The sequence below is a fragment of the Delphinapterus leucas genome, chromosome 15 (genome assembly GCF_059928025.1).
Source record: "Delphinapterus leucas isolate spDelLeu-1000000601 "Yukka" chromosome 15, BTC_Dleu_Yukka2, whole genome shotgun sequence".
In the NCBI taxonomy this organism is placed as follows: domain Eukaryota; kingdom Metazoa; phylum Chordata; class Mammalia; order Artiodactyla; family Monodontidae; genus Delphinapterus; species Delphinapterus leucas.
In genome coordinates this window covers 44214978-44242727 of record NC_143143.1, presented here as the reverse complement: position 1 = coordinate 44242727, position 27750 = coordinate 44214978, and the positions used below count along the sequence as shown (strand labels likewise).

General features: G+C 53.5%; 1 protein-coding gene across 1 annotated transcript in view; it reads left to right on the top strand.

Moving 5' to 3' along the window:
* The window catches only part of NINL (ninein like), a 106386-nt gene that overhangs the window by 68917 nt on the left and 9719 nt on the right, over positions 1-27750 (top strand). The window contains exons 9-18 of the mRNA XM_022594154.3: positions 2233-2369; positions 3340-3480; positions 5857-6031; positions 7049-7159; positions 7796-7876; positions 14065-14170; positions 16546-16655; positions 17475-17734; positions 21538-21642; positions 23166-23235. Of these exons, the coding sequence (XP_022449862.1) occupies positions 2233-2369; positions 3340-3480; positions 5857-6031; positions 7049-7159; positions 7796-7876; positions 14065-14170; positions 16546-16655; positions 17475-17734; positions 21538-21642; positions 23166-23235 (1296 nt within the window). The remainder of the gene's footprint in view (positions 1-2232; positions 2370-3339; positions 3481-5856; positions 6032-7048; positions 7160-7795; positions 7877-14064; positions 14171-16545; positions 16656-17474; positions 17735-21537; positions 21643-23165; positions 23236-27750) is intronic.

The following is a 27750-nucleotide window of genomic DNA, read 5'->3' as shown; positions in this document are numbered from 1 at the left end:
GACTCCCTGCGCTTGGAGGTGGGCTGGCTGCCATCCGGATCTGGCCACTGACAGTCTGCGCTTGCCCCCGGCACTTCAAGGCTTGCCCTTATCACTGCTCTCCTGCTGCCAGGGCGAAGTCTCGCGCTTGCCCCCGGCACTTCAGGGCTTGCCCTTATCACTGCTCTCCTGCTGTCACGATGAGTCTCGCGCTTGCCCCCCGGCACTTCAGGGCTTGCCCTTATCACTGCTCTCCTGCTGTCACGATGAGTCTCGCGCTTGCCCCCCCGGCACTTCAGGGCTTGCCCTTATCACTGCTCTCCTGCTGCCACGGCGAGTCTCCGCTCCTTTAGCAACTGATGATTTTCCAGTTGCTCAGGGTTTGATTCCATTGAATTGAGAGGCGGTGACGTTACTGAACCCCCCTCAGCAGGACCCTCCATGTGGCCCCCCAGGCGTATCTGTCCCCCTGACACAGGGGGGCTCTCGGGCGAGCTGGCAGGCAGTCAGGGTGTCCTGGTGCAGCAGGTCCATAACTGGTCACCTGTGACACTGGGCGGGACCGCCAGCTGCCCCTGAGCACACCTGCCTGAGAGAGGTGTGTTCCCTGGGGGAGGAAGCCCACTAGGCGAGCCCTGGCCTGGACGTGCTGGCCTCCCACACCTAGCTTCTCAGGACCTCACGCAAGTGTCTGTGGGACCACCGCCAGGGCTGCTCTGTGCGGATCCCTGACCTCCTCAGGAATCGGGAGCCGCGCAGCCGGGTGTTCCTAGCCTGCGGTCTCCAGGAGCCTGCTCTGCGGTCTTCCCGAGGCCCAGCAGGATGGAGAGTGGACCTCGTCGGAGGCTGGAGGCCTCCCCTCCCTGCCACGTGGGATCCTCCCCAGGGCAGCCTGAGCCTCCTCCCAGCATGGCTCTGGCTTCCCCAGAGCCCCGTCCAGGAGAGCGGAGAGGGGCCTCAGCCTCCCACGCCCTGGCCTGGGAAGCCACACACTGCTACCCTGGCACCATCCTGGGGGTTACGTAGGTCCGTCCCAGTCAGCACAGAAGGAGTACATGGGCATGAACGCCAGGAGGCAGTTGTGCCACGTGGTCTTTCTAATTGGGAAGCTGCCGCTGGGACCACTTTCTGTCCTCTGCCCCCACCCGTGGTTTCGTTGCTGGGAAGTGTGCGCTCATGTCAGGACTTCAGCTTCCCAGTTGCTGCACACGCTTCAGCTGAGTGTCATTTCTCTCCAGAAGCACTCGTGGCCATGGGGAAGGACGGAGGTTCAAGTCTCCGCCTCATAAGTTAAAGGAAGGGCCTCCCCGTGGACCCTGCCACGTGCCTGCCCCGCCCGTGTGTCTGGGCCTTGTAGCCAAGTGCGCCCATCACTGCAGGAGCAGACGTGGCAAAAGTGTTCTTACTGGGCAGCCAGCAGGATGGACGGGCGTTCCTGTCCTACTCTCTCTTTCTCTTATTATGGTAAAATACGTAAAACAAATTTTTTCCATTCTTTTAACTGTACTTTTCCGAGAATCCCGAGGGCGAATGAGTGCGACTGTCTGGAATGCTGGGCTGTGGCTCATCTCTCTCTGATAGGTCCTGTGTCCACCAACAGAACCCCCATCTGTTCCTGTATCTGTTTGTGTGGTTCAGAGACATATTAGTCAGGATTCTTTGAGTCTGAAATGGCAAAAACCCAAGTCAAACTAGCTTGGGCAGGAGAAGGACGTTAGGGACCATCGTGGTCAGTCGGAGAAGGACATTAGGCTCGGGGGTCCCAGCTCCGGTGTTGTCTGGACTCTGCTGGTGGGAGCCTTGGCCTCAGGTCCAGTCCCCTTGTGCAGCTCCCCAGGGCCCACGTGGTTTATACAACACCTGATTTCACAGGGAAAAAGCCCTTCTCTGGCCTCCCTATCAATCCCCAAAGTCCTCTGCTTGGGACATGCCCCCTTCTGTGTCTGTCACTTTGTCCAGGGAGGGGGACTCTGTCCAGCCTGGGTCATGCCCACCCTCGAGGCATGGGGGGACACTGGGGTTGACAGGGTTGGGGGGACCATAGTGGGGATGGGGGGACACGGGTTGACAGGGATGGGGGGACCGTCAGCGGGGTTGGGGCAGGGAAAGGGCTCCACCCAAGAGGCAGAGACTTTGCAGAGAGAAAAGGAAGGTGCAGGGACAGCGTGGTCTGGGCCTGACTGTCCTGAGGGAGCCCGGAAGCGTCTGGAGACCCACTCATCCCGCCTGGCTGATGGACCTTGCTATTTTCAGAGCCTCGACTTCAGTGTGGACGAGAAGGTGAACCTTCTGGAGCTGGCCTGGGCCCTTGAGAACGAGCTCATGATGGTGGGCGGTGCCACTCAGCAGGCAGCCTTGGCCTGCTACCGCCAGGAGCTGAGCTTCCGCCAGTAAGAGCCCCGATGGGGAGGGTGTGTGGGTGCTGCTGGCTAGACCGGCCTCCTTGTCCCTGGGTTCGGGCACCTGGCAGGAGGAGAAAGAAGGATGCTTCGAACACAGTCACAAAGCACAGCACGGCAGTTGGGCCAAGAACACAAACCATTTTAATTGGGTTTGGCTCTGGGTTTGGCTGGCTTTTCAGGCTGTCCGTCTGCTGAGCAGTTTGGCACAAAGATTGGTTTTCGTGTGTTTATTGATTTTCTGAAGCTACAGAAAAGGCTGGCAGAAATCCCAACCTCGATCCTCAAGACTGCATCTCATTAGGTACCAACAGATGAGCCTTCTGTCAGGCAGTTCGGCAAAGGGGACCAGAGAAAGACTGCTTTGGGACAGGGATGCCTCTTCAGTGGGAGAAACGGGCACCAGGATAGCTGGTGCCAGAGATGGTTTGCACAGAGCCTTGGGCAGGACGCAGGGTGACCAGACAGGGACAGGGCCACATACAGGAGTCTCCTCTGTTCTGGGCAACTCCCTGCACAGCCACTCTGACGCCAGGCTGCAGGTGGCAGGGCTGTGGCCAGGCAGGATAATGGGTGGCCAGCTTCCTCCCCTTCATGCATCCAGTCCCAGGTTAGGTGCTAGGGATCCCTGGGGCCCGAGGCCCAGCTGCAGGCAAGAGGGAGCGTAGATAAATTCCTGCCTGTCCTGAGGCCATCTGGAGGGGTGGCACGCTGCACGTTCTAGGCTCAGACCTCCTGGTTCAGAGACCTGCTAGAAACCCCTTTGCCAGGCAGCTGGCCTGTCACTGTATGTGCTTCTGTAAACCGGGCACAGTAACTGTAGAAACGGCCCTGGGAGGAGATGGGTCAGAGCCCAGCGCTGGCCGCTGCGCGGCACCGTTAGCCCAGCCGTGTTTGTTCCTGCAGACGGGCTTGCTGGGCCCAGAGCGGTGTCCCCTTTGACCCCGCCTCCTTCACGCAGGGGGCAGGTGGAGCAGATGGCCAGGGAGCGAGACAAGGCAAGGCAGGACCTGGAGAAAGCAGAGCAGAGGCACCTGGAGTTTGTGAAGGAGACGGACGACCTCCACTCTGCCCTGGAGCAGCTCGCAGAGGAGAAGGTCAGGTAGGTCCCGCCGGGGTCCCCGGCCGAGGGTGGGCAGTGGACACGGGCGGCCGCCAGCTGAGGCCCTGCTGTCTCACCTGAGCACTCTGCTGATGTCCTTCCTTGAGGGAAGAGGGTGCATTTTAAGAAGCAGCCTTGCCCTTCACTTGGGAGCGTGGCATCTGGCCGAGTGCCTGTGGTGGGCGTCTGCAGGGAAGTGCTCTGCTGACCTCACTGCCTGCTCCGTCCGTCGGGGTCTGCCCCACTCAAGCTGAGCCTTCTGTCCGGGCCTGTGATCAGCGAGACGGGTGGACGTTTTGAGAGGACCAGGGAATGGCTTTGCAGCCCGTTGGCTCTGCAGGACGGAGCCCGGGGCCCAAAACCGCACACCGGGCATCGCCCATCGGGTGGCCTGAGCGGACTCCTGGTGAGCTGGCCGGGATGGTGGTGGACAAACCAGAGAAAAGAATTTCTGACCTTTTTGAAAGGCTTTCCCCCTCTCCTGAGGCGCCACCCGCCTCCCGGTGGCTCTTTACCGCGGCTGCGCTCTGCTGCCTCCCTGACGTGCGCGGACGTGGGGCTGTGTACTGAGGCGAGGCCTGGGGACGTGGGGTCCTTGGGGCTCCCTGCTCTGGAGCAGCCTGACCCGCACACGTCCTTCCTCTGTGGCCTGTGCTGCCCCCCACCCCAGCGCCCACAAGCTTAAGTGTGGACAATTTTAGACGATCGGTCAGGGAGCTGAGAACTGATTTGCGTTGGTCTCGGCCCGGTCGGCCTGACTCTCCCAACCACCCAGAAGGGACTCAGGGAAGTTCTCTCTGGGTCAGAGAACCAGAGACTCCAAGGCCGTATCTCAGTCCAAGAATCTGGTGAGGGAGCACACGAAGCCTCGAGGGCCACACGAGTGTTTGGATTTTGCCCAGTGAGCAATGGGGCATCATTGGTACGTTTTTAGAAATAGTTTCTGTGGTTGTGTTAGGTTGTTTTTATTACAGAAGTAATAAATGATACATGTTCATTGTAGAAAACTTAAAAAATACAAGTAGGGACTTCCGCAGTGGTCCAGGGCTTAAGAATCTGCCTTCTAATGCAGGGGATGCAGGTTCGATCCCTAGTCGGGGAACTAAGATTCCACGTGCCGCAGGGCAACTAAGCCCTCGTGCCGCAACAAAGAGCCCGCATGCGGCAACTAAGACCCAATGCAGCCATAAATAAATAAATAATTAAAAAGAAAGAAAATACCAAGTAAAAGGAAAAATAAAAGCAAAAGTCTCACGTCCACAGAGGTTATCACTCCTAACATTTTTTGTGAGTCCCTCGCTTTTCCATGCACGTGATTACTTACAGAATGGTGTTGGTGTTGCATATACTTTCTGACGGCCACAGAGCACCCGTAATGTGGGTCTGTTCTGCCGTATTTTACTGCACTTTTCCCCTTTTAAGAGTGGAGTGATATGATCAAATTTGTATTTGTAAAATTAGCCCCGAGATTTGTGGGCTGTTAGATTAATCACACTCGTCAAACCTTTTCCCTAAGTGATGGCTGCCCCCCTTCCCCTCATGCCCCCGCCTCGAAGCTCTGGGGTGAGATTGAGGGAGGCCGAGCCCAGTATTTCTCATGCTCGATTGTTGACGTGGCCAAGCTCTGCCGAAGAGTTTCATTCGTCTTCAATCTAGATAGACTGGGTCTGAGAATCCTTTTAAGCAGCTGTTTTAGTGATAAAGCTAAGATCTAGCACTGTTTTCCCTGCTGATAGAAATGGTTATTGCGGGGACTTCCCTGGCGGTCCAGTGGTTACGACTCCGTGCTTCCACTGCAGGGGGCACAGGTTCGATCCCTGGTTGGGGAACTAAAGTCCTGCATGCTGCAAGGTGCAGCCAAAAAAAACACAAAGAAATGGTTATTGCAAAAGATCACGGCAGAGTCTGAGGGGAAGGCCCTCTGCACCTTTCTCTGGCTGCTTTGGGATTCGCCACGTACTGGTTTTCTGATGCCTGTGTCCTCGTGACAGAGGCTGGCTTCTGTGCGCATTTGGTCACCGAAGGCTTTGGTGCTGCCTTTATTTATTGATTCATTTTTTGATGATGTGGAGGAGGTTGAATGGCTGAGGAGCATCAGAGACCTACCCAGAGGTCACTTGCTAGCTCACCCCAGAGGCCAAGGGATCCTCTGGCTCACCTTGTCTGTGTGGGGTCACCTCCACCAGCCCCGAGGAGGGATTTAAGGAGGCCCCGCATCCTTAAATGGTACAGCATCTGCAGCTCTCTCATCTGCCAAGGTGGACAAACGAGTCCCAGACGCTGTGGCCGAGTGCTCCGGCGAGAGACCCCGAGGAGGGAGAGGCCCAGGTGGCGCCCCTCAGGAGCCCTACGAACCATGTGCCATGTGCCTTGCAGACGCCTGGAGCAGGGGTACAGGGAGAGGCTGAGTCTCCTGCGGTCCGAGGTGGAGGTGGAGCGCGAGCTGTTCTGGGAGCAGGCCCGGCGGCAGAGGGCTGCACTGGAGGAGGACCTGCAGCGCCTTCGGGCCGAGGAGGCCAGCCTCCGCCAGAAGCTGAGCCTGGCCCTGAAGGTAGGGGTGTTCGGGGGGCGGAGGGGTGCCTCCCACCCGGAAAGACGGAGGCGAGGTTGCCTGAGGGTCCATCCTCCACACCTACACCTCCCTGGTCCAGGATTAAACCCTCCCTGTGGTGCTGGGGGTTTCACACTAAAGAACATTTCCTGCAGCCATGGAAAGAGCCCATTTCTCAGCCAAAGCAGAAAGCGTCCTGGCTTTTCTGGGAGATACATGGTCCCTCATGTCCAGCCGCGTAGGCAGCAGGATGGGGGACCCGAGGGCCTCTGGGTCAGCGGCTGCAGCCACCTCTGCTGCACCCCTGGGACCAGAGCACCAGTGGGGTCAGCGAAAGACAAAAGCATCAGCCTGCGCCCCCAGGCCTGGAGCAGACGCAGTCTTCTGGGCTGTGGAGAGCGCCCCACGACCGGCACTCACCCTGCATTTGCTTCCAGTGAGGTGTCCCCGGCCCCCCGTCCTCCTCCTTCCCTAACTTGGGGCTGCGGGCTCTGTCCGCACCTGCCCTGCCTCCCTCGCCTCTGTCCCCCTGGAGGACAGGCTGGACATATGCCTTCTTTTTGGTTCCCGTGTCTGAGGACACTGCCTTGCTCCTGGTGGACACCTGGGCCATCGTGGTACAGCTTTCAATTTGTTTTTTAGAAGACGGCTCGGGAAGGGTTGCCCGAGAGCTTGGGTGGGTGGGAGAAGACGAGGCAGTGGGAAAGGGGGAGTATCCCCAAGGGCTCCGTGGGGTCCACCTTCCCTGCTCATGAGCCCTGCCTCTCGCTCGGAGGGGGCAGCCCTTCCACACAGCTCCCTCCTCCGTCCCCGAAGCCAGCCGACCGCTGGCCTGTGTCTCCCTCCTCCATCCCCGAAGCCGGCCGACCGCTGGCCTGTGTCTCCCTCCTCCGTCCCCGAAGCCGGCCGACCGCTGGCCTGTGTCTCCCTCCTCCGTCCCCGAAGCCGGCCGACCGCTGGCCTGTGTCTCCCTCCTCTGTCCCCGAAGCCGGCCGACCGCTGGCCTGTGTCTTGTAGGAAAACAGTCGACTGCAGAAGGAGATGAGTGAAGTCGTGGAGAAGCTCGCAGAGTCGGAGAAGCTGGTCCTGAAGCTGCAGAATGATCTGGAGTTTGTGTTGAAGGACAAGGTGGGTCCTCTTGCTGATTCTGAGTCTCCAGAGAGGCGCCCCTGGGCGCCGGGTAAAGGGCGTCAGGGTCTTGACGAAGAATACACAGGTGATGGAATTTAGGTTTTTTCTCCTAAAATTCTATAATGGAGAGAAAATTATCACGGCTACTTTCCCTGTGTTTTCCTCCACTTCATGCAGTGCAGGGGTGCTGGTGACGCCCGGGTGATGCCCTGCACATTGGCCTTTTAGTGACAAAGCCAGGAGCAGTGAGCACCCTCTGCACAGACCCCAGTGACAGGGTCTTGGTGGTGGTGGGCACGGAGGAGAGGTTAGAGGCCCCCCAGCTGGCCCTTACCATCACCTTCAGAGGAGGAGGGGAGGGGAGGTGCAGGGTCCAGGCAGGGGGCCTCCCAGGTGGCCAAGGCAGGAAGGCAGCCCAGGCTCCAGGTGGGAGCATGGCTGCCTTCCATAAATTCCAAACATCCTTCTGCCCTGAGGCCTTTTAGACAAGGGGAGGGGAGGAAGAGGAGGGATGGGCAGCTGTACCTGCAGATGCTAATAAGCCTGGCGGGGACAGCGTCTGGGGGTGACAACACACCCGCTACCTGGCCTCAGGTCCCGGCCCTCATTTTCCTGCCTGCGTCTGGCTTTCAGCTGGAGCCACAGAGCACGGAGCTCCTGACCCAGGAGGAGCGGTTCTCAGAGGTCCTGAAGGAGTACAAGCTCAAGTGCCGGGTATGTGGCCCCCTACCTGCGGGGTCGTCAGGGTCTGTCCGCTCAGACCCGGGTGGGCCCTCCCACCCCCTGGCCTCCACGTGGAGGGTGGTCCAGCCCGGGTCCACAGGAGCATCCCTGTATGAGCAGAGCAGGCAGAGCCTCTGATCTTGGCCTGCCTTCCACCAATGGGGTCCTCCGAGCCTCGTGTTCTGAAAGGAGACGGGTGGAACTTGCCTGCTCAGCACGTGTGCCCAGCCCCACACGGGCTGCCCAGGTGGCGAGACGGCCCCTGTCCTAAGTCCCCCTCTGTGTGTCCCGGCACCATGTAGGGCTTCATCTTGTCTCCTGTGGTTGAGTGTTTGCATTTCCTGGGCCAAATCTACCAATGTGAGCCCACTCGGCTGGCGCTGCCGCTATGCAGAAGAGGGCGTAGGTGGTGAACAGTGTCAGTGCTGGGGAAACAGATCATAACCCATTACTCTCTCGAGATTACCGAGGACTCCAGCAGATAGAACATTATTGTTTGGAGTTAGGGGTCTAGTATCCATTTGCCTCTTAATGATTTCCCTCCCAATTAATGTTAAGAACTGTCTTTCTGCACACGATGCTTTGGCCATACCAGAGGATAAAGGTGAGCCTGTGCTGGTCTGCAGTGTGACGTGACCCTTACCTCCTGCCCTCCACATCCTGAATCCCGGGTGCGCCTGCGTGTGGTCAGCTCTTACCCTCCTCGGGTGCCCGAGTGGTGTGTGTGGTGTGTGGTTAGGGGATGTGGTGCAGCTGGAATGTGCCGCTTGGCTTTCTGAAAGGAACTCTCTTTCCTGCTGTGTTTTCTCTCTCACTTTGAGCACCTGTAACTAACCATCCATTAATACATTGCTTTAGTGCACCTGAATTTTTTCAAACAAATGTAACTGCCTTCATTTTTTCACATGAGTCTGTCACTTAGCTGCTGCTGGTTTCACTTTTGGTTCTCAACATTTTACTTTTTCAAATATCAGCAGGAATATTTTACATTTTAGTGCTAAGCTACTTATTTAGAAATTTGCCGTCTCTATTTTGGGGGATATTTTTGGCTGTTTCAAACTAACAGAGCATTAAAAAAACGTTTTATTTCAAAGTAATTTCTAATACATGAAGTTACAAAAGTGAAACTAGTCTGGGGAACACCTGGATGCCTCTGCCCCAGTCTACCTGCTGTGTACGTTTCACCGTGTGCTTGTGGACGCGAACGTGTACATTGGAGGTGAGTCAGGCGATCACGACCCTCCACCCCGAACTGGTCCATGCACTTCCTGAGAGCAAGCCGACCCTTCAACCTCAAAGTGCTGTTCAGGTGCCCAACGTTGATGTTACATGTTCAGGAATTTTGCTGGCTTCTTGTTAAACCTTTGATGGGGGAGTTATTTACACCAAGAAATGTGCAGAAGCTACAAAGCTGGGCTTTTCTTCCTAGAGAGCCAGCTTCCCAGCACCTCCTAGGTATCTGAGGATACTTAGTAACTTCACAGTTTCCACCAATACAGTCCTTTAACCTGCTTGTTGGGTTTCAGTTTTGTTAGTCAACCTAACAATGTTCTTTTTTGTTTTTAGCTGTGTTGCTTGGCTTGCGGGATCTTAGTTCCCTGGCCAGGGATCAAACCTGGGTCCCCAGCAGTGAAAGCTCGGAGACCTAACCACTGGACCGCCAGGGAATTCCCCTAACAATGTTCTTTAGAGCATCTTCCTCCAGTGCAGGACGCAGTCTAGGGCCAGGGCCAGAGTCTGATGTCCTCTAATCTGGAACATTCTTAGTCCATTCAGGTGGCTGTAACAAAGATACCATAGACTGGGGAGCTTATAAGCCACAGAGATTTAGTTCCTTTGTTCTGGAGGCTGGTAGGTCTGAGACCAAGGTGCTGACAGATTCGGTGTCTGGTGAGGCCTCTGTTCTGGGTTGCAGGTGGCCGGCTGTCTTCTCACTGTGTCCTTCTGTGAAGGGGCGAGGGAGTTCTCTGGGGGCTGTTTTATTAGAGCACAAACCCCGTCATGGGACTCCAGGCTCCTGACCTGATCTCCTCCCAAAAGCCTCACCTCCAGGGGGCTTCCCTGGTGACGCAGTGGTTGAGAGTCCGCCTGCCGATGCAGGGGACACGGGTTCGTGCCCCAGTCCAGGAAGATCCCACATGCCGCGGAGCGGCTGGGCCCGTGAGCCATGGCCGCTGAGCCTCCGCGTCCGGAGCCTGTGCTCCACAATGGGAGAGGCCACAACAGTGAGAGGCCCGCGTACTGCAAAAAAAAATCACCTCCAAATACCATCACACTGGGGATCAGGATTTAACATATGAATCTGGGGAGACACACTGTCTGTAGCACATTCCCACAGCCTTTCTTTGTCCTTTACGTGGAGATTTTTGAAGAATACAGTCTCTCCTTCCTTTTCAATAGAAACGTTCTCGTTTTGTGTTCTCGTGATACCTCCTTTGGATTAAATTGAGGTTATGCCTTCTCAGCTGCACAATGTACGTGATGTTAATTTTGATCACCTGGTCTCCGTGTGGGGTGACACGTTAAGACCATGCAGATGTCCTGCTCTTCATCAGAAGTTTCACTGGATTTAGTATCAGTGAGTGATTCCTGCCAACTCCCGTCTTTGCCACAATGGTTGTTGCAAAAGGGTGGTTTTCCATCATCCACTCCACATCTGTCAGTTGGCACTTGGCATCTGCCATCAGGCAGAGAAGTCCTGTCTACCTATCTGTGTATCTGGTTGGTATGGGCTCAGGAATCGCCATTCTCATCAGTGGTTTGTATTGATAATTCGTTACTATGTCGAATTACTTTGGTGCTCGAGTCATGTGAGATCTGGCCAGTGGGAGTGTCTTCCGGCCGGCAGCCATGACCTTGCGACTTGTCACTGTCATGTTGTATTAAGTTGTTCCATACTTTCTAGCACAGTGAGATGCTCCAGACTCATCTTATGCTTCCCCTGCCCTTGCGCTGGAATCGGCTATTTCTCCAATGAGTCCTGGCTCCTAACGGGAGAGAATGGCTTTAGAGACCAAGATCTGCGTGCTGCGTGTGCTCAGCCTCCTGGGGGCGCTGCCTCGGGCCTAGGGTGTTTCTTATCGTCAGTCTCCAGAGTAGAGACGACCTTGAACTTCCCTGCTGTGTGTCACCCATCTTTCCAAAGTCACTGTTTGACATTTCCCCGTGCTTGTAAGCAGGATATTTGCTGGCACAGAAACCGTGTTTTCCCTTGTTGCCGAGTTCCCTTCCTATTCAACTACTGTCTCAGCTTTTTTTTCTTTCTTTCTTTCTTTCTTTCAGCTGTCAGCCTCAGTTTTCTGGGGCAAGGCTGACTTTGGTAAAGGGCAGTGTAAGGACTTCCCTGGTGGTCTGGTGATTAAGACTCCACACTTCCAATGCAGGGGGCATGGGTTCCATCCCTGGCTGGGGAGCTACGTACGATACATGCCACGAGGCGCAGCCAAAAAAAAAAAAAAGATTTAAAAAAGTTGGGGGAAGTGTAAAATGTTAATCGCTTCCACCTTAGGGGTTCTCTGTGGTTTCATATTTTCACTGCTCCCTCGGGTGGACACCATAATGGAGTAGCTTGTCCTTGGTCAGAAGTGCCAGATACAGATTTTCTCTTTACCCATTTCCACCCTGTTACATGCTGAATGTGTGTGTCCCCATAAATCCATATGTTGAAGCCTGTTCCCTCAGTTGTGGTGGTGTTCAAAGGTGGGGCCTTTGGGAGGCAATTAGGTCATGAGGGTGGAGCTCCATGAAGGGGATTAGTGCCCTTATAAAGGGACCCCAGAGAGCTCCCCCATCCCTTCCACCAAGTGAGGACATGGGAACAGATGGCCGTCTATGAACCGGGAAGCTCCCACCAGACACTGAATCTGCAGGCACCTCAGTCATGGACTTCTAGCCTCCAGAATTGTGAGAAGTAAATTTCTGTTGTTTATAAACTCTCCATCTGTGGAATTTTGTTACAATAGCCCAGATGGACTGAGACACCAGCCCTGACAGACGTCCCCCCCACTGCCTGTGCCTGGGTGGTCAGCCCCTCTGTGTGTGCTGACTCAGCACGGCCTGGCTCCCCAGCTGGTCTGCCGCCTCCACCTTCCTCTCCGATGCTTTCGGTGCTTTCCAAGCTGCTGTTGAAATCCCACCCTCCCCTGCTTCCTTGCTGAGCTCGCTTCTCCCGCTAACGAGAAGAGAAGCCTCAACAGGTCCAGAGCCCTCAGAGCCTTAGCGCTACAGTGTGTGCAGTGGACTTGCTGCCTTTCCTGGCTAGCACAGTAACACCCTATGACCCTGTGACCACCCTGGGCATCCACAGGCACCCCCAAGTTCACATGCAGCCCACATGAAAACAGGCACCCTGGCTCCCAGCCCTGGGACACCCACTGTGTAGACTGTCTGGGACCCAGGACGGCACATGTCACCCTCATCGGTTAGAACCGACAGTGGTGCCTGAGAGCAGAGAAGTCTGTGCCCAGCATGGCACCTAAGGACCTGTTTTCTGGCACTGCTGAATTTGTGGGACATGCATATGCTCTTAAAATACCCATCTGAGGGGCAGAAAGAACCACCGAGGGGGGAGGACATTGGGTAGACATGATTCTGTCAGTGTTTCCTGCCAGATCAGCACTGTCAGTAAAAACACCAGTCGCATGTGTAATTTCAAGTTTTCCAGTAGTCACGTTAAAAAAGGTAAAAAGAAGTAGGTGACATTCATCATTTTAATTACATTTTATTTCCTGTATTACATCCACAGTGTCATTATTTCAACATATAATCAATATAAACACATTTTAAATGAGATATTTTACATCCCTTTTTGGGAATCTGGTGTTTAAGATCGGTGTAGAGTTTATGCTACACACACCTCAATCCAGACATGCTCAGTAGCTGGCGTGGCGACATCGTGGGGTAGAGGGGCCAGGGGTGCCCACACCTGCCGCCCCGCAGGTCTACCCCACGGCTCTCACATCCCAGCCCTGCCCTTTCCCCCAGGAAGGAGCTGCTCCCTCCGTGGGGAAACTGTGTATTTGCCCAGGAGTTTCTGAAGGAGTGATCCTAGTAAATCTGTGCTTCTGTGCTTCTTCTGAGATCTGCAGGGCCTGTCCCTTCTCCCACACAGCCTAGAACTGCCGATGAAAGGCTCCTTCTCCAAGGGCGGATGCAGAGACAAACCAGGCACTGGCCACCGGGGAGTTCAGGAAGATGAGTTTTATTTGACAAGAGCTGCCTGGAGAAGAAACTCAAATAGATTAAAAAATCAGAGAGGAGCGGGCCTCCCTGGCAGTCCAGTGGTTAGGACTCTGCCCTCCCAATGCAGGGGGCAGGGGTTCAGTCCCTGGTCCGGGAACTAAGATCCTGCATGCCATGGGGTGCGGCCAAAAAAAAAAAAAAAAAAGAAAAAAATCAGGGAGGGAGGTGGGGCCTTGAGGGCGTGCCATGGCCTTGGCTGGTCTGGCTTCCCCCAGAGCCAGTTTCCCGGGAGGAGAAGCCGGGTGGAAGCTGCGTCACGCATGCCGTCCTCCAGGTGGGGCGGCCACAGCCCACCCGGGGTTGGGGGGAAGAGTACGTGGACCCAAAGCCATGTGGCTGCGGTGCCGGCTCTGGGGTCACCTGGGAAGGTGGGATGTGAACGCTACCCTTTCTGGCCTTTTGAAAGTCAGGTGACCAAATGTGCTTGTTCAGGTATATTTCATTCGTGGGTGGACAAATTACGCTTGTCACAAACGAGACCCTTCCTCTTTTTTTTTTTTCCCCTCTGCGCTGTGTAGCTTGCGGGATCTTAGTTCCCCGACCAGGGATCGAACGCGGACCCCGGCAGTGAGAGCGCCGAGTCCTAACCGCTGGACCGCCAGGGAATTCCCAGAGACTCTTCCTCTTAAGCCTTCACGCCCCCCAAGCGTCCTCTTCCCCTTATGTGCGTGCTTACCCAACCACCTGTGGTTTCTCTGTATTTTCTCCATTTCTCACTTTCACTGCACTTTTTTTCCCTGAGTCCCTTCCTTGTATCCCGTGATGGAAGGTGGTGCCAGGCATAAGATGTCGCGAAATGACCCCTGCTCCTGTGTCGCTCACGGAGCAGTTAGGTGCCTAGGTGCAGCTTCGGTGCCCCGTCCGCCCTGCTGAGCTGGGGCTGACTCCTGGGCCCAGTGGCCACAGTGGCTGGAGGAAGGGTCTGGCTCTGCCCACAGGACCTGCAGGACTGCAACGACGAGCTGCAGGCCGCACTGGAAGGCCTGCGGGCACAGCTGCCCCCGAGTCGGCACGGCCAGCTGCCCCCGGGACACGGCCCGGCAGGTAGGAGCCCGGTGTTTTGAGGTGGTGGGTCGTGTGCTCCTTCCCGGGGTGGGGGGTGGTGCGTGGGGCTGGCCAGCTGCACAGGTGGTCACAAGCCCTTCCGACCTCTTGTGTGGGAGAAGGGGCCTACCTGAGGCCAGGGTTCTGTGTGACCCCCAGAGCCCCAAGGGAGATGGAGGAGGATGAGGGGTCTACCATTTGGGTAGAAGCAAGTGGTGAAGGTTATGAGGACCTTGCCATGACCTCAGGGCAGGCATGTCCCAGGGAGCCTCCTGGGTCCCAGGGAGGGGGGCAGAGTTGGTGATCAAAGGAGATGCTCCACACAGACGGTCCTCTGGGGGAGGGGAGGAGAGAGGAGCCTGCGGGGACAGGGGACAGGCTGGTCTCGGGCCTGTGACGGCTCGTACAAGGCAGGTGCTAAACCGTGTGGACCGAGGCCGGCGGGCCACTGTGGAAGGGGTCTGAGATGGGGCGGGGCCATGGCGCCTGGGAACTAGGCTTCTGCCTCCCAGCCGGGAGGTCTCGACAGACTGCAAGCACCGAGAGGTTAATGTTCTTGGCTCCTTCTAGAGACTGGGCTGGAGGTTCTGAGGCCACAGCTGTCCTTGAGGAGGACGGGGTTTGCGCCCACCCTGGCAGCTGGGCGGGGTGGGCACTACAGGTTCACCTGCTCCAGGCTCCACGCCCCTTGCTGCCGTGGGAACCACCACAACAGCCCCAGCCCAGCAGCCCGACCGCCTCTGTGGTCACATGTCACACAGACGCAGCCCCAGAGGACATGTCGCTCTCATCTGTAACCCTGAGAGCATTGGGCTCCCGTATTGTCCTAAAGCTGTTACTTAAAACAGGAAAGTCAGCATGGGAGCCTCCAAGGGAAACCGAGTGGGGTCTTCTGTGCACCTGGGCCCGAAGGGAGCCCCTCACCTGCAGCTGCATTAGTGGAGCTGATGGCTGCCGAGACCCACAGCCCTGCTGCCCTCAGCCAGGAGGTATTGGCATGTGGCTGGTGAGCTGGTATCATCTGATCCCCAGATGAGTGTCTGGTGCCAGTGTGGCCATGGGGAAGGGGGTTATCGTCACCTCCTCTGTCCCTGGAAGGGACTGAGCTGCACAGAGCATGTGACCCTTGTCGAGAGCCACGATCTGTAATGCAGGGAGCAGAGAGACGGGGTCTGTGCCCAGGGTGCCGTGTCCAGAAGCCTCTGAGGTGTGGCACCAAAGGCAGCCCCAAGCTTCGTGTTGGCACTGATACAACCAGAGCGCTCTCCCAGCTGGAGCATTTTCTCTTACACTTTCCCCCCTCGTCTGACCATAGAGGTTCTGTTGGCCCCTTCAAAGGAGGAGGGACAGTCAGGACAGCAGAGTTGTGGTGGCGGGGGCCATGTGGGTTGTGGAGTCTGGGCCGGCAGTGCATCCAGCTGGGGCCACTCCTGACGGGTGCCACTTGGCCAGACCCAGGTGGCGGCTTCCAGTTGTCAGGGCAACGGGATGCTCTCTTTCCTGAGATACTTACTCTGAGTTCTCTCAGGATATCATTGAGCCTGTCACTCTTTTTCGTGGAAAACAATTTGGGTGAGAGGTTAGGGTGTGTCTGCTCCCTTCACTTTCTGGCCCATGAACCAGCAGCGGCAGTCACACGCACATTCTGAGTCAAGCCCTGGGTGTGCCCCCCAACACGCACAATGTGGGGGGCCGCTGGGCCCAGGAGGGCTGGCCGTGCTTGTGGGTTCACAGGCGCCCTTTGGGGGCAAGCTGTAAGGACGGGTGATGTTGCCGGTGGGGAGGGTCTTCTGGGCCAGGTGTAGCTCACACCCTCTTCCTACAATCTGTCAGAGCCTCCACAAGTGCTGAGTTTGCCTGACTTTTTGTTAAGACCCCCACCCCCATGATTTGTGTGATGTAATAGAAAGTAGGGAGGGCCTCTGAGAAAAGGAGGAAGGCGAAATAAAGAATGAAGACAGAGCTTCGTCATGGCTCATCCTAAAGCACTGTCTGTGCTGTGGTCACTTTTTCCCGTTGTCCCCATCCCTGTGTGTGCCTGCCACGGTCAAGGGGGCAGGACATGTACCCCATGTGGCATCTTTCAGGGAATTCAAGGGCCTGACAAATCTGGCAGGGAGCCTCCTCGCTCTTCATACCTTTGAGTGAGCTGCGTTCTGGCAAAGACTCGAAATGCTGGTTTGTAAAGATGCCAGCTTTGAGAACTCGGTGCAATGGACGGTCCATGGCCCATGTCCTCTTACTGCCAGCATTGCATTCCTCTTGTGGAAAGTGCCCACGGAAGGCTGTGCTTCATCCAGATGTTGGCTTGGAGGTTGGATCAGACCCCGCAGCGTCCTGGGCAAGACATAAACGGAAGTGTCTTCTTGTTGCAGGCATTGTCACGTTTGTGGGTGATTCCGTCCCAGTGAGTATAGAGACGGAGATAATGTTGGAGCAGGTGAAGGAACGTTACAAAGACCTCGAGATCCAGCTGGAGACCAAGGTCAGGGGGGCTGAGGGAGGCCGGAGGGGTCAGGGAGCTTCCTGCTGCTGGGACGCTTCTGCGCACACGTCTGCCCCATAGTGAGCGCGCTCAGGGGGACGGAGGTTTGCAGGGAAATGTGCATGACATTGATGTTCCGCCTCACACCCGCTTCGGAAGCAGGCAGGACAGAAGGGAGGGAGCAGGGTTGTGGTATCCCAGCATCACGAGGGCTGCGCTGAGGCCAGACCTCCCTGCTTACTCTGTGCTGGGGAGTCACAGCTCCCAACTGTGTTCCAGCTGAAGCACCCTGGGACTGCCCTGCGTGGGGGCCTCCTGCGCCACCCTGGCCAGGCCTGTCTTCTTGGGTGAACATGCCTCCAGCTCCGTGACCGAACTGTGGTGGGGTTTGTTGAGGGACGGTACCCATGTCTCGTCAGGTGTCACTGCCAGCGAGGCGGGGCCACCTCTTCCTTGTGGTCCTGCCCCTGGGCTCTTGCTGTGGCCTTGCCCGCCAGGTCTCCAGGGGGTTCAGAGCCACTGCGGCCTCGCGGTAGGCATTGTCCCCCCTCTGCCCTCCTGCTGCCAGGCCCCCAGCCCAGCTCGGCCCCCAGCAGCCTTTCTGCGCCTGCCAGGCCTGCCCGCCTAGGCCGCAGTGAAGGTTATGGGACGTGACAGAAGCAGGCGGCCACACGGGCCCTGGGGAGCCTTTCACAGGCCCCAGCACCTCGTTGAGGCCGGGCCCCCCGCTCTTTGGATGCTGTGCCGGGCAGCCTTGTATCGTCAGGCAGATCATGTTTAGGGGCCCCTGGCTGACATCACTCACGCTTCTTTTCCCAGGTGAATTACTATGAAAGGGAGATGGAGGTGATGAAAAGGGCCTTTGCGGAGGAGAGAAAGGAGCTGGAGCGGGCCTTCAAGCTCGAGGTTGGTGTGCTGCAGGGTCAGAAGGCCGAGCTGGCGACGCTGCACCAGGAGTCGCAGGAGGCTGTCCGAGGCCTGCGGGAGCGGCTGCAGCGGGCCGTGGAGCTGGAGCGGGGCCACGCGCGGCAGCTGGCCCAGGAGAGGGACCAGCTGGAGGAGGCGCTGCAGCGGGTCAGGTCTGGCACCATATCCTTTTGGGATTTCGCGTCCAGGGTTTCTTGCTCAGAACCCGAATTTGAAATTGGATTTGGGCAAACGGCTCAGCATCACAATGGCTGTTACCTGAGGGGTTCTTGTTGGTGCAGACATGTGAGCCCTGAAAGAACAGGCTATTTTACAAAGAGTCTGACTTTTCGGTTTTTTGCGCATGCGGCATGCGGGATCTTAGTTCCCTGACCAAGGATCAAACCCATGCCCCTCCAGTGGAAGCATGGAGTCTTAATCACTGGACCACCAGGGAATTCCCAAAGATTCTGACTTCAAAAATATGTATTAACTAGGGCTTAGGCCCTGAAGCCCTTTGCTTTGTAGAATTTTGACTCACTTTACCTCCTGCCTCTGACTCGCCTGGTAGCAAGGGCAACACGGTCTCCATTGTCTGTCATCTCATGGTCCTTGGGGAGGTGGATAAAAGGCCTAAAAGCTCTAAAATAACAGGAAAGGCCATTAGTCTGGGTCAGTGGGACTGAACCCTAGAACCTGAGAATGGTGATATGAGTTGTATCCTCTGGCTGCTATTAACTTCTCCATCTTCTATGGGTTTTCTTTGGTATGTTTAGGTGTGTATTCTTTCACTTTAACTTTTTATTAAAGTGTTATACGCACAAGAAAAATACACGCATGTGTGCAGTTGGAAGAATTGTTGATGAATTGGACATATCTGTGTCCCCAGCACAAGTCCCCCAGGGGTCACTTTTCCAAGTCAGGATAGTGGCAACCCTTGGGGGCTTTGGGGAGCCCCATTTTTTGTTCTGGTTGCTGGTGTACATAAGAATGGAATTGTTGGGTCGTAGGACATAGGTGTGGTTTTCTTTTTACTTATCCTACTTAGAAAACATTGTCTACTGAATGTATAGATTTGTGTCCTATGAAAAACTCTCAGCCATTATTCGCAAAATATTGCTTCTCCCCTCACTGTCCTCTACAACTGGATGTATGATGTTAGGTCTTTTCACTTTTCCTCCATTTCTCTCTAACTATCTATCTATCTATCTATCTGTTTATTTATTTAACATCTTTATTGGAGTATAATTGCTTTACAATGGTGTGTTAGTTTCTGCTTTATAACAAAGTGAATCAGTTATACATATACATATGTCCCCATTAACTCTTCCCTCTTGCGTCTCCCTCCCTCCTACCCTCCCTATCCTGCCCCTCTAGGTGGTCACAAAGCACCGAGCGGATCTCCCTGTGCTATGTGGCTGCTTTCCACTAGCTATCTATTTTATGTTTGGTAGTGTATGTATGTCCATGCCACTCTCTCACTTTGTCCCAGCTTACCCTTCCCCCTCCCCATATCCTCAAGTCCATTCTCTAGAAGGTCTATGTCTTTTTTCCCATCCTGCCCCTAGGTTCTTCGTAACCATTTTTTTTTTTAGATTCCATATATACGTGTTAGCGTATGGTATTTGTTTTTCTCTTTCTGACTTACTTTACTCTGTATGACAGACTCTAGGTCCATCCACCTCACTACAGATAACTCAATTTTGTTTCTTTTTGTGGCTGAGTAATATTCCATTGTATATATCTTCTTTATCCATTCATCTGTCAATGGACACTTAGGTTGCTTCCATGTCCTGGCTGTTGTAAATAGAGCTGCAATGAACATTGTGGTACATGACTCTTTTTGAATTATGGTTTTCTCAGGGTATATGCCCAGTAGTGGGACTGCTGGGTCGTATGGTAGTTCTATTTGTAGTTTTTTAAGGAACCTCCGTACTGTTCTCCATAGTGGCTGTATCAGTTTACATTTCCACCAACAGTGCAAGAGGGTTCCCTTTTCTCCACACCCTCTCCAGCATTTACTGTTTGTAGTTTTTTTGATGATGGCCATTCTGACTGGTGTGAGGTGATACCTCATTGTCGTTTTGATTTGCATTTCTCTAATGATTAGTGATGTTGAGCATCCTTCTTCCTCCATTTCTTAACCTCTCTTTCATTACCTCCAACTTCTTTTCTGTCTATGGCACATTCTGCCAGTGAGCTTTTCTTTTGACACTGACTTTTTATTTTCCAAAATCCTGTTTAGTTAGTCCTGTCTGATCATTTTTGACAGCTTCTTGTTGCTTGTCCCTTTTAAAATTTCCATCTTTTAGTTAAGTAAACATTTCATAATATTTATCCTTAGTTTGTGTCTGATAATTCCAGTATCTGAGGTTCCTACAGGATCTAATTCTGTTGTTCTGGCTTCTTCTGACTCTCATAGGGGGTCCTTTTCCACATATATTGCGGTGATCTTTGATTGTGAGCTCATGCTTACGTGATGTTTATCTCTGGGAATCCTGGGAGCTGTAGTAGAGGGTGCTCCCTGCAGAAAGGATGTGCTTTGCTTTTGCCAAGAGTTGGGAGCCTCTTAATCTGAGGCCACTTTAACCTCTTCCAGGGAACTGGCCCGGTGCATGTATCCACGGTGTGGTTTCTCCACACTGGTGTAGGTGCTGGCCTCAGGGTAACCCCATTTTTGTGTTGCTTAATGCTCATGGCTTTGGTTTCAGCTTCCGGGTTTTTTTTGTTTGGGGACCCCTGGAGGTTTCCATTACCTTCTGTGAGGACATCACACACTAGATGACCCGCTCTGCTCTGGTTATTTGGTGAGTGTGGGCAGCTGGGGTGGAGCAACTGCCAACTTATCTGAGGTCCCCGAAGCTGGAGGCAGGATCCCCTGCCAACCACACACACACACGCCTGCCTTGAATCGATTTGTTTTCCATCGTGGAGCCGGAATGACAGTTCAAAACACAGACCTCATTTGTGTCACTCCCCTGCTTGAGACCCTTTGCTGCTTTAAAAATTCCGTTGACTTCTGTGTCTTTATTTTTCTCTCTAGTTCCTCATGAGGAAAAGTGAAGTGGTACTTATGCTTATGAAGGAGATACTTATGCTTGACATTATAAGAATAATACATAAACACATGAGGTCATGTGGCTTTGAGTACTTTTAGATTGAAAAGAAGCTGATGCCAGGTAGAGACCTGTTTAGGGGAATAAATGTCCGCAAGACCAACATGCGTTAAGGATAGACTCTCTGGGCAGCAGGCGTGGGTTTCAGGCTGCCTCCCCGTGATCTTTACTTGTCAGTTGCTCGTGTGTCACACATCGATGGGGTTACCTTCCCAGGGAGTCTCTAAGAGCGTCGGAAGCCAGGGGGGCTCCGGGCAGACTTGGTCCCGGCAGCCACTGTCGGTACTTGCTTTTCCCCCTGAAGGCTGCATGTTGCATCAGGTCGCCCTCTGTCCACTGACACGGGCATCGTCCCAAGCTCCTCCTGGTACTGACCTCAGGGTGTAGGATGGCGGCACTCTTCCCTTGGGATCCGGCCTCCCCAGTCCTTGTGTTCCTCAGCTTTGTGCTGGAGTCCCCTGGGTGGAGGGGGTGGCCACTCTCCTTGCAGTGACCTCGCGAGGACTCACCCAGCATCTTGCACTGGTGCCAGCCATGGGCGCACTCACATTTCAGTGGAGGTTATAAGATGCAGGAACAGGCCAGCCGTGAACACGAAGAACCAAGAATACACCAGGGAGTTGTTGATTGTGTGGCCGTTTTAGAAGCTAAGAAAGCTTTGTCTTCTATAGCTTATCTCTAGGGAGATGCAAACCAGAGCAGGTTAACACAGGATACAGGAGAGCGAAGGAAGTGGTGTCCTGCACCCTCATCTAGGGAAGGGGAAGTGTGGCTGCAGGGTCACTGCAAGGCTGGAGTGCGTGGGGGTGACCAGCTTCTGGAGTTCCCACTCTTGATCCTTTCTTAAATTTCTCATGCAGAATCAAGTTGGATAGGCTCTCTGAAGAAAACACGTTTTTGAAAAATGAGCTGACAAGGATCCAGCAAGAGCTTGAAGCTGCAGAAAGGACAGAGGCTGCACAGAGGTAAGGGCCGTCTCAATGGTCCCACCCCGACCCCGGTCCCTGACAGGGCTTGCTCTTCGTAGAGTAATCTTAGAAGGCATTGCTGTAGAAAGTGGGACGTGTTCACAGATAACCCGCGTTCCAGGAGAGCCGTGCTGCCGTCTGACCAGCCTTGCCAGGCACAGCGGGGCTCGGGCCTCCTTGCAGATGTCAGCAGCCACCTTCCTTCCTGAGCTCCTTGCTCGCAGAAGTAGGAGGTGCCAGGTCAGCACCACCGCCACCAGCTCCAGCACAGGCCCGTGTGCCTCTGACGCTGCTCTGCAAGCACTGCTCACCCTGCAGAAATACTCCACATCGTGCTCAGGGCTTGGGGGAGGCATCGAGCATTCTCATAGGGGCGAGAGATACTCTTGCAGCCTTTCTGGGCGAGTAGAATCTGTTTGTTCTTGTTCTGATAATGGTTTCGGCTGTGCTTTTCTCCGAGGTTCATTCCTGGTCTGTCGATTTCAGTGAGTCAGAGTCAGGGGTCGGGGGTCTGAGCACTGAGGCAGGAGCTCTGTGTGTGTGTGTGTGTGTGTGTGTGTGTGTCTGTGTGTGTGTGTGTGTCTGTGTGGGTGTGGTGTGTGTGTCTGTGTGTGTGTGGTGTGTGTGTCTGTGTGTGTGTGAGAGAGAGAGTCAGGGGTCGGGGGCCTGAGCACTGAGGCAGGAGGGGTGTGTGTGTGTGTGTGTGTGTGTGTGTGTGTGTGTGTGTGTCTGTGTGTGTGTGTGTGTGTGTGTGTCTGTGTGTGTGTGTGTGGTGTGTGTGCGTGTGTCTGTGTGTGTGTGTGTGTCTGTGTGTGTGTGGTGTGTGTGTGTGGTGTGTGTGTCTGTGTGTGTGTGAGAGAGAGAGTCAGGGGTCGGGGGCCTGAGCACTGAGGCAGGAGGGGTGTGTGTGTGTGTGTGTGTGTGTTGCGGTGGAGGTTCGGGATTGCCTGTCAGTGGATTTCTGCTTTCACCATCAGAGCCTCATCCAAGGATGGTTTGTTTGGCTTTTTTTTAATGACGTTCACGATGAGCTCGGCTCTAAACTGCCGAGGATGCGGTGTTGATTGGATTAAAGTGCCTGATGATGAAAGCCTGGGATCCAAAGTGGACGGTCAATAAGCGATCTCTGTTACGTTACAGCAATTCTGAAATCTGCAAGATCTTTCCCTCCAGGAGCCCTTTTTCCCTAGGTTTGGTGCTGGGACCCCTTTGACCTCAGACGTCAGTGAATGAAGCCTGTGTTGGTGTTTACGCTGCTGGGTGTGAAGAGCAGTCACGTGTGCTAGAGAGAGATTAACGTGTGTGATTGAGGAACGTCACGGAGGGTTTGTTCTTACAGTGCTGCCAGGGTTCCTCTGGTTCCGAAGCTTGGATCCGATTGGACCAGCAGCAGCAATAGCGTAGGACAGTGACAGAGCAGTGGCTGTAGGGTACCAGGAGCAGGTGTACAAATCCAAGCCGCCAAGGTGACCGTGAGCGATGAGTGGTCAGTGATACTGTTAACTTTGCTTCTTCAACAGGAAGGAAGTTGAGGTTTTAAAGAGAGAGAAGGAAAAGGCCTGCTCTGAGATGGAAGAGCTCTGCACACAGGTGAAGTATTGACACCTGGCATGAAGCTGATGCCACCCTCCCTTTTCCATTATTTTGAAATAATTTCAAGCTTACAACAAGGAAGCACAGAACTTTGTTGTGAAAGATTTGAGAGTGAGTTGCTGACCCATCAGCCCTCTCCCACCCCAAATTAGGAAATCAGTGTGACTATGAAACTGCCCGATCAGCCAGCCCAGGACCTCGTGTGGCTTCAGTCCACCTGTCCTTGTTGTTAGGACCTGGCGCTTCTGAAGACTACAAGTGGCTGTTTCGGTGTATCTGGTGCTTCCCTGTGATTGGATTCAGATTATGTGTGAATATCCCCAAAGTGATGCTGTGTCCTTCTCATCCCATCCAGTCCGGGGACACAAGCATTAGTGACGTCAACTTAGATTCTTGGTCAGGTGGTGTTGGTCAGGCTTCTCCCCTTGGTAATTACTGAATATTTTATGGGGAAATGCTTTGACATGCTGTGAATACCTTGTTCTTCATCAAACTCTCGCCCCCTTGTTTTCGCATCCTCTGTTTCTTGGTGGAGTCAGTTATTACTGTGATGGTGGCCAGCTGGTGACTAATCCCAGCTTCCTTTTATATTTGTTAATTGGTGTTCTAGTGTAAGGAAGAGCTTTTTCTTCTCTCCATTTATTTATTTATTTTAATTTATTTATTTTATTTATTTATTCTTGGCTGCATTGGGTCTTCGTTGCTGCGCACGGGCTCTCCCCAGCTGCGGTGAGCGGGGGCTACTCTTCGTTGTGGTGCGTGGGCTTCTCATTGCGGTGGCTTCTCTTGTTGAGGAGCATGGGCTCTAGAGCACAGGCTCAGTAGTTGTGGCACATGGGCTCAGTAGTTGTGGCTCACGGGCTCTACAGTGCAGGCTCAGTAGTTGTGGCGCACGGGCTTAGTTGCTCCACGGCATGTGGGATCTTCCCGGACCAGGGCTCGAACCTGTGTCCCCTGCATTGGCAGGCGGATTCTTAACCACTGCACCACCAGGGAAGCCCTCCATTTATTTATTCATCATTATGTTACTATCATAGATTCCTGTTTTATTCAGTGGGTTATTAATATGTTACCATCAGTATTTATTTTCATGCTCAGATTGTCCCAGATTTGGCCAATAAGAGCCCCCTCAGGGGGACTTCTGGGTCCTCCTGACAGGTCCTGGTCATTCTTTGCACACTTCCTCACTTTTTGGTGCCTCACGATATTCCAGGTTCATCTCGTACTTCCCTGCCCCAGTCCTGGAAGCAGTCATTTCTCCAAGGAGCCCTTGGTGACTTTTAGTTCCGAATGGTATTTAGAGACCAAGATCTGGGCACTAGGAGTGCTCACAGCTCCTGGGGCATCGCTATGTCCAGGTGCAGTCAGTGCATAGAGCTAGGGAGTGTATACATATATTTATTATGCTCACATGCACATGGTTTCAGGTATACTTATTTATATATCTCCCTACTGAAAACCATGAATTCAAACTCTTATCTGCAATTCCAACATCACAGGGATAATTCTAGTTTTCTCCCTTTCCATATTTGTAACTCTTGCCTCTAGCAATGAAAAACCTGGTTTCCTCATCTTCAATAGATTTACTTAACTATTTGATTAATCCCTTTACCCTGCAGGTAAATGCCCTGTCTCACTCAGCACTGACCTCCACACTGGTCTCCCTTTGCCCCATAAGTAAATGCCTTCTGTACTTGGTCTCACTTACTGGCTTTTGGACTGAAGCACAGAAGCTGGGATGTGTCATTCTTGTTTTTGTTTTTTAATTCTTTTTAAAATTGAAATTAGTATTGATGATTGCAGACTCCCAGGTGGTTATGAGAAGTATTTTACAGAGAAATACACTTTGTCCAGTTTCTTCCAGTCGTAACATTTTATGGAACTATAGTATAATATTATCTGTGTTAGTTTGCTAGGGCTGCCATAACAAAGTACCACAGAGTGAGTGGCTTATACGACAGAAGTTTATTTCCTCATAGTTCTCGAGGTTAGAAGTCCAGGATCAGGGCAGGACTGGTTTCTTCTGTGGCCTCTCTCCTCGGCTTGTATACAGCTGTCCTCTCCCTGTGTCCTCACGTGGTCGTCCCTCTGATGTGTCTGTGTCCTCATCTCGTATTAGGACACCATCATATTGGACTCATATGACCTCATTTTACCTTAATCTCCTCTTTCAAGACCCCATCTCCAAATACAGTCACTCTGAGGTATTGGGGGTTTGGGCTTCAACATGTGAATTGGCAGGCATCAGTCCATAATGAATATCAACGACCAAGATGTCGACATTGATACAATCCATGCGCCTTACTCGGGTTTCCCCAGTTTTACTTGTGTACTCGTGTGTGTGTCACGTTCTATGCAATTTTATCCCCTGTGTAGGTTCGTGTCTCCATGACCACAGTCAAGATACTGAACAGCTCCAGCTCCACAAAGATCCTTCACATTGTTCTTTCATGACCCCACCCACCGCCTTCCTGCCCACCTACCCCAGCCCCTAACCCCTGAAAACCACTAGCTGCCCTTCATTTCCAAAATTGTGTCATTTCAAAATGTGATACAAAAGGAATACAGAATACGAACTTTGGGGTTGCCTTTTCTCACATATCATAATTCCCGGCTGTGTGTCCCCGGTTAGCTTCTTCCTGTCGCTGGACACTTTTCCAAGGCATTGATGTCCCACAGCTTGTTTTGTTTTGTTTCTTAATATTTATTTCTTTATTTGGCTGCGCCTGGTCTTAGCTGCGGCACGTGGGGTCTTCGTTGTGGCCTGCGGGATTTAGTTCCCCGACCAGGGATCGAACCCGGGCCCTTGGGAGCACGGAGTCTTAACCGCTGGACCACCAGGGAAGTTGCCCACAGCTTGTTTTAACGCTCACCTTTTAAAGGACGGCTGGGCTGATTCCAGTTTGGGGCTGTCACAGAGGTGCCGTGAACATTCTCGGGCAGGTCTTTGTGTGGCTATAGGTTTTCATTTCATGGGATAAATGCCCGGGAGGGCAGTTGCTGAGCTGTATGGTAGTCACATGTTTAGTTTTATAAGAAATTGCCCAACTCTTATCCAGAGTGGCTGTAACAGTTTCCGTTCCTGCCAGCAATGCGTGCTTGATCGTTTCCCCACATCCTTGCCCACACTTGTGTTGTCACGCTTTTCTTTTAGCCACTCTGATAGGTGTGTACTGAGTCAGAAAGTTTAGAGGGGGCTGCACTTGGGTATCCCCTTCCCCACACTGGTTCTGATCTGGTAAAAAGGACATTTCCCTTGAGGGCAGGAGAACAGAGCGCTCTGTGTACTTCAGAATGGTCACTGTCTTAGTCTGCTCAGGCTCCATACAGAATGCCACAGACAGGTGGCTTAAACCACAGAAGTTTATTGCCTCACGGTTCTCGAGGCCAGAAGTCCAAGATCAAGGCGAGGCTGACTTGGTTCTGGCGAGGCTCTTCCGGGTTTGCAGACGATGCCCTCTCACTGTGTCTTCTCATAAAGTCACAGCCCTATCAGATTAGGACCCCGCCTCTTGAGCACATTTAACCTTAATTACCTGCTGCAAGCCCTGTCTCCAGACACAGCCGAGAGTTTGTGGACACAGTTCCGCCCACAGTAGCCACTTTGTTTCGGGCTCCAGCCATCAGCTCCTGGTGAGCTGTGACCCTCTTTGCCCGTCTCTCCAGTTTTCAGGGCATTGATTTGCCCTGTGACCTCAGTTCTCTGATGGGTCTCAGAAGAGTGGTTGAGTTTTCAGTTACTCAGCTTTTTCTTGTTGGGAGGATGGGAGTGATGACTTCCAAGCTCTTTACAGGCCAGACCAGAAGCCAGAAATGGTGTTTTGTTTTTCACGTGGGATTCTGCGTGTTCACTGTCAGGACGCAGAAGTACAGTGGATTTTCTCCTGCCAACCTTGTGTCCTGACACCTTGCTGAGCTCTTACTCTTTCTGGGAGTGTTTTTATTTATTTTTAATTTTTATTATTATTGTTATTATTATTTTGGCTGCGTTGGGTCTTCGTTGCTATGCGTGGGCCTTCTCTAGTTGTGGCGAGCGGGGGCTCCTCTTCGTTGCATGTGTGGGCTTCTCATTGCGGTGGCTTCTCTTGTTGCAGAACACGGGCTGTAGGCGCACGGGCTTCAGTAGTTGCAGCCCGCGGGCTCCGTAGTTGCGGCACGCGGGCCCTTGAGTACACAGGCTTCAGTAGTTGCGGCACGTGGACTCTAGAGCACGCGGGCTTCAGTAGTTGTGGCTCACAGGCTCTAGAGCGCAGGCTCATTAGTTGTTGTGCACGGGCTTGGTTGCTCCCCGGCATGTGGGATCTTCCCGGACTGGGGATCGAACCCATGTCCCCTGCATCAGCTGGTGGATTCTTTTTTTTTCACAGAATAAAGCACTACTTTTACATGGGTCTCAATCTGAAATCCACAAATGCTAGTAAGTCAGTTTTTAAATGTTTTAATTTGTTTCAAAGTTAAACCCAAGACGCATTGACTTCATAGGAAATCCACTGAGAAATGTTTTTCTAGGCT